The following is a 6,117-nucleotide window of genomic DNA, read 5'->3' as shown; positions in this document are numbered from 1 at the left end:
GGGCGGGGCCAGGACTCCTGGGTTCTATCCCAACTCTGGGAGGGGAGTTGGGTCTAGTGGTTGGGGGAGGGGTGGGGCGGGAGCCAGGACTCCTGGGCGCTCTCTGGTTTCCCCATCTGGGGCTTGTTCCCTGCTGTCTGTCTTTTTACCCCCCTCCCCGTCGCAGGGCACGCGTTCGACCCGGTGCCCGACCTCACCCGGGCCGTCGCCAACGTCATCTGCTCCGTGGTGATGGGGACCCGATTCAGCAGCGACAACGAGGAATTCCAGGAGCTCCAGCGTCTCATCATGTCCTACATGTGCTACTTCCGCTCCCTCCCGGCGCAGGTACCCGGGGGCCCAATGCTCCCAGCCCCAAACCACCAAAACAGCCGCTCGCGGGGCTGCGGCCCCCTCTCTCTGGGCACAGCCGCGAGCCCATTCCTGCGGCCGGGACGTACCTTCAGCGGGTCGGGAATTCTTCGACAAACCAGTTTCCCCTTGGAAAACGCCGATTCCCCGGTGTGGGGAAAGGGCCCGTTTTGGTGAATTCCCCACTTCCTAAAAACTTGTCCCCTCCGGCGCGGACGGTTTTCGAAAGGAAAAAGTTCCAGGGTTTTGCGTCCAAATGACTTTTCGCTGCCAAGCCTCTGTGAATTTGTGGCAAAAGCAAACGCAGCCGAGGCGGGCGCCGAAATGAACCTGTCGACGGCCCCGTGCCGGACGTTCTCTCGCCCCCGGTTTGGGTTTGTGAGGACTTGCAAGATGTCCCGATTGAGGGCAGGACATTTTTTCCGCTGCTCACCAGAGGGGAAAGCCATTCCCCAGCCAGCTCTGCTCAGCAGCCTCCGGGGGAAAACTGAGGCAGCGAGGGGCGGTGCCTGGGCACCTGGACGCTCAGCAGATGAGTGGCAGCGGTGGGATGAGAACCCAGGGCTGCTGAATTCCAGCCCAGCGCTTTAGCCTCCCTTCTCCCTGCCTGCTATTAACCGTCCGGCTCTGTCCCATCTCTCTGCTCCCCCCCGCGCAGCTGTACAATACCTTCCCGGGTATCATGCACTTCCTGCCTGGCCAGCACCGGCGGATCTTCAGGGAATACGAGCGCCTCAGAGCCTTCATCCAGGCCCAGGTGGAGTCCCACCGGCGCAGCCTGGACCCCAGCGCCCCCCGCGACCTCATCGACTACTTCTTCCTGCAGCAGGCCAAGGTGAGGGGCGTCCCGGGGGACAGGAGTCGTCAGCGGCAGAGGAGGGGACCACGGCTGGAATTCAGTTCCATTGATTGGGGGGGTTGATGGGATCCTGCAGCTAGATCCCCATAGATACCCCTGCACCCCCTCCCCACACATGCCTCCGCCCACCCATCCATCCCCATGGACACCCCTCAACCCACACAGCCCCACCAAACCCCAGGGACACCCCTCAACTCACCCATCCTCCGCCCATCCCCATGGACACCCCTCAACCCACCCATCCTCCACCCATCCCCCACCACACACTCCGCCCACCCATCCCCATGGACACCCCTCAACCCACCCCCTCACCCATCCATCCCTATGGACACCCCTCAACCCACACACCCTCACCAATCCCGCCACACATCCTCCACCCATCCCCCTAGACACCCCTCAACCCACACACCCCACCAATCCTCCCACGCACACCCCACCCCTCCCCCCATCCATCCCCATGGACACCCCTCAACCCACCCACCCATCCCTATGGACACCCCTCAACTCACACAGCCCCACCCATCCCCCCACTCCCCTTCCTCCCAACCATGCCCCCCTTCTTTCCATCCCCCCAGGCATCCCCCCCATTCATCCCCATGGTCACCCCTCAACCCACCCATCCCCCATCCATCCCCATGGACACCCCTCAACCCAGACACCCCCCACTCCTGCACCCATCCCTCCAACCCCATGGAAACCCCTAAATCAACCCACCCCTGCATCCCCAGACCCCTCCATCCACCAACCCCTGCATCCCCAGACACACCCCTCTATCTATCTAGCCAGTCACTGACTCTACACTCGGCACCCTACGTGGGCTCAGGTTCTCTCACCTCCAGCTCAGATTCCTGCCCCGACGCCGGGTCCTCCCAGCCCCCTGGAGCCAGGCCGACCGTCCCTCCATCTCCCCAGGGCCTGGGGCCGGGAGCCGGGCAGCGGTGGCTGGCGGGGGCGCCCCTTGCCCCGGGTTGCGGTGGCGGGGTGGGATTGTGCCTCACTGGGGTCCCGTCCCCCCCCCACCCGGCCCTGTGCTAGGAGCGAGGGAAGGAGCAGACGGAGTTTGAGGACGAGAACCTGATGGAACTGGTCAGCTCCCTGTTCATTGCCGGCATGGAGACCACCAGCAACACCATCCAATTCGCCCTGCTGGTGATCGGCAAGTTCCCGGACGTGCAAGGTGGGTGCGAGCGGCCGAGACACGCTGGCTCCTTCCCAGGGTGCCGATAATCCCCAACGCTCCCTGCCGGGGGCACTCCGGCTGGCACCAGACAGCCGGCTTCATCCTCAGGCAGCAGTAAAAGGCTCTCAAAAGGAGGGGGACCGCCCCCCCCCCGAGGATCCCACCCTTCCATCCCTCGCATAGGGGGGCCACCCCAGCCAGGGTGAAGCAGATGCAAGGGCCCTGCTCCCAGTCAGGGCCCAGAGGGGGCAGATCGGGGGCGTGGCCAGAGCGCCCTGCACTGTGGCTATTCACGGCCCCCCAGGGCCCATAGGGGGCGGATCGGGGGCGTGGCCAGAGCACCCTGCGCTGTGGCAATTCTCTGCTCCCCCAGGGCCCATAGGGGGCGTCCCATGAATTAGAGCAGCCCCGAGGTTGCTCTGCATTACATCGGGCACTGGGCAAAGGGGAGAACAAAGGGGACTTACAGCCCCCGCCCCCATCCCAGTCCCCAAGGGCAGGGTGGGGGCCACAAGAACAGGGTCCAAGGAGCGAGAAGGAGGCATAGGGGAGGGGGTGCAGGGGCAGAGCTCCCAGCCAGGCGGGTGGGAGGGTAGAAGGAGGTAGGAGCTCTCCCCATCCCACCCCATACCCCGAGCCATCATGGGGAGGCCAACCAACCTGGGGGAGGGCAGGAAAAGTGATGCAAAGGATCCTGGGAAATGTGTTGCTGTCTGGAACAGGGGGGCTGGCCATTGGGGGTGGGGAGAGACATTGGAGGGGGATGGGTGAGAAGGGGAGGATGGAAGTGGGGGGGACACACATGGGGGGAGCCCCCCCTTCCCCAGCATGCCAGGGCCACCCGTATCTCTTTGCAGTGCGGGTACATGCGGAGCTGGACAGGGAGGTGGGCAGGGCTCGGCCCCCCGCCCTGGAGGACCGGCTACGGCTGCCCTACACCAACGCCGTGCTACATGAACTCCAGCGCTATGTCGACCTGGTACCCACGAGCCTGCCACACACCACCACCCGCCCCACCCCCTTCCGGGGGTACCTCATCCCACAGGTGAGACCCCCCCCCACACCCAGCCAGCGCTGGCCCCAATGCAGCGCGGGGGGTTCACTGGCCCAGGTCGAGCTGAGGAAATGACACCCTGCCCCTTTATAACATTCACTTCCCCAAGCTGCTGGGCCACTAAACTGCGGCTGCGTCCCACCCCAGAGGTGGCTGCATCTCAGCACCAAGCAAGGGACACCTGGGCGAGGAGCTGCCCCGTTCCACCCGAGGTGGCTGCCTTTCAGTGGTGGGAGAAGGGATCCCCTACCCAGCTTGGCCATGAAATGTTACTCAGCCAGCATAGGAGCCGGACATCCTGGAGTCTCCTTCCCGCTCCGCTGTCCAGTGTGTGATCTAGGGCCCATCCCTTACCTGCCCCGTGCCTCAGTTTCCCTCTTTGGGAAAGGGACATAGCGACCCCTCGGGGCTGTTATTTTCTTTCCACTCCTATTGCTGTAAAATGCCTAAAACCTCGCGCTGTCGGTGTCTTGTCCCCGTCCCCCACCCCAGGGTACGACCATCATCCCTCTCCTAGCCTCGGTGCACTTCGACCCAGCCAGCTGGGAGACCCCGGAGGATTTTAACCCCGGTCATTTCTTAGATGAGAACGGAGCATTCAGGAAGAGAGACACGGCCATGCCCTTCTCTGCAGGTAATGTGGACACGGGTTCGCCTCCCGTCTCTCTCACGTGCGCACACACACAGCAGGGCTCAGCCCCTCCAGCAGGGGGCAGCAGTGACACACACACACACACACACACACACACACACACACACAGAGCAGGGCTCAGCCCCTCCAGCAGGGGGCGATAGGGACACACACACACACACACACACACACACACACACACACACACACACACAGATTGCAGAGGCTCGGGGCTGTTTCAGTTCAGAACAAAGACCAATGCAAAGGCCTTGCCAGCTTCTCGCCTGACCTACGACCAGGGGGAGCAGCCAGGGGATTTCACGGGGTGACATCATTACTTCTGGGCTCAACGGGTAGTGATCAATGGCTCCATGTCTAGTTGGCAAGCGGAGTGCCCCAAGGGTCGGTCCTGGGGCCGGTTTTGTTCAACAGCTCCATGAATGATCTGGAGGATGGCGTGGATTGCACCCTCAGCAAGTTTGCAGATGACACTAAACTGGGAGGAGAGGTATCTACACTGGAGGGTAGGGATAGGATTCAGAGGGACCTAGACAAATTAGAGGATTGGGCCAAAAGAAACCTGATGAGGTTCAACAAGGACAAGTGCAGAGTCCTGCATTTAGGACGGAAGAATCCCAGGCACTGCTACAGACTAGGGACCGAGTGGCTAGGCAGCAGTTCTGCAGAAAAGGGCCTGGGGATTACAGTGGACGAGAAGCTGGCTATGAGTCAGCAGTGTGCCCTTGTTGCCAAGAAGGCTAACGGCATTTTGGGCTGTATAAGTAGGGGCATTGCCAGCAGATCGAGGGACGTGATCGTTCCTCTTTATTCGACATTGGTGAGGCCTCATCTGGAGTACTGTGTCCAGTTTTGGGCCCCACACTACAAGAAGGATGTGGAAAAATTGGAGAGAGTCCAGCGGAGGGCAACAAAAATGATTAGGGGTCTGGAGCACATGACTTACGAGGAGAGGCTGAGGGAACCGGGATTGTTTAGTCTGCAGAAGAGAAGAATGAGGGGGGATTTGATAGCTGCTTTCAACTACCTGAAAGGGGGTTCCAAAGAGGATGGAGCTCGGCTGTTCTCAGTGGTGGCAGATGACAGAACAAGGAGCAATGGTCTCAAGTTGCAGTGGGGGAGGTCTAGGTTGGATATTAGGAAACACTATTTCACTAGGAGGGTGGTGAAGCACTGGAATGGGTTCCCTAGGGAGGTGGTGGAATCTCCTTCCTTAGAGGTTTTTAAGGTCAGACTTGACAAAGCCCTGGCTGGGATGATTTAGTTGGGGGTTGGTCCTGCTTTGAGCAGGGGGTTGGACTAGATACCTCCTGAGGTCCCTTCCAACCCGGATATTCTGTGATTCTATGATTCTACTGGGTCCTGCTCCGGGCACGTACGACAGAACACAACTGCCCCCTGGGGCAGGGACTCAGGACACCTGGGTTCTATCCTCTGCTCTGCCGGGTGACCTGGGCCAAGTTGCTTCCCCGCTCTGTGCCTCAGTTTCCCCTCCCCCCATTGCCTGCTTCAACTGGGCGCTCGCTGGGGCAGGAGCTGCCTTCTAAAACTGCTGCTCCCCCCTAGAGAGGGGACCGAGAAGAGCCCCTAAAAGGCGCCGCGGGTTGGAGAAAAGGCGAGATGGAAAGAGATTGAGCATCTCCGAAAGAGGCGACTTGCTCCTTCTGGGGGGCTGCTGCAGTTCTCAGCTGGGTGCTGGAGGCAGGCCCGTGCGTGGCCCGACGAGACCCAACTGACGGGCTTGTCCTCTTGTCCCCCCTCCAGGGAAGCGCGTGTGTCCCGGGGAAGGGCTGGCCAAGGCGGAGATCTTCCTGTTCATAACCACCCTGCTGCAGAGCTTCACCCTGGAGCTGCTCACGGACCCCGGGGCCATCGACTTGGCCTCGCTGCGGAGGGCTTTCCGCGGCCAGGGCCTCTCCTACAAGCTCCGTGCCGTCCCACGGCCAGCGTAGAGCGGGTGTGACGTTATTGACATAAACTGGGACCATACAGATCGTTGTTGCAACCAAGGTCCTGTAGTGGCA

The 6,117-nt window shown here is 61.4% G+C and overlaps 1 protein-coding gene across 2 annotated transcripts in view; it reads left to right on the top strand.

Annotated features, from left to right (window-relative positions):
• Positions 1-6,117, top strand: part of LOC112114098 (cytochrome P450 2C23-like) — an 8,063-nt gene extending 1,946 nt beyond the window's left edge. For both annotated transcript variants that reach the window (XM_026658846.2, XM_026658845.2), the window contains exons 4-9: positions 167-327; positions 1,010-1,186; positions 2,246-2,387; positions 3,248-3,435; positions 3,937-4,078; positions 5,858-6,117. In XM_026658846.2, coding sequence (XP_026514631.1) covers positions 167-327; positions 1,010-1,186; positions 2,246-2,387; positions 3,248-3,435; positions 3,937-4,078; positions 5,858-6,045 — 998 coding nt within the window. In that variant the 3' untranslated portion in view covers positions 6,046-6,117. The remainder of the gene's footprint in view (positions 1-166; positions 328-1,009; positions 1,187-2,245; positions 2,388-3,247; positions 3,436-3,936; positions 4,079-5,857) is intronic.

The sequence above is a fragment of the Terrapene carolina genome, unplaced genomic scaffold, assembly GCF_002925995.2.
Source record: "Terrapene carolina triunguis isolate 2854851 unplaced genomic scaffold, T_m_triunguis-2.0 Scaffold517, whole genome shotgun sequence".
Classification (NCBI taxonomy): Eukaryota; Metazoa; Chordata; order Testudines; family Emydidae; genus Terrapene; species Terrapene triunguis.
Note: the sequence above shows the minus strand (reverse complement) of the source record. Positions and strands in the feature narration are given on the sequence as shown.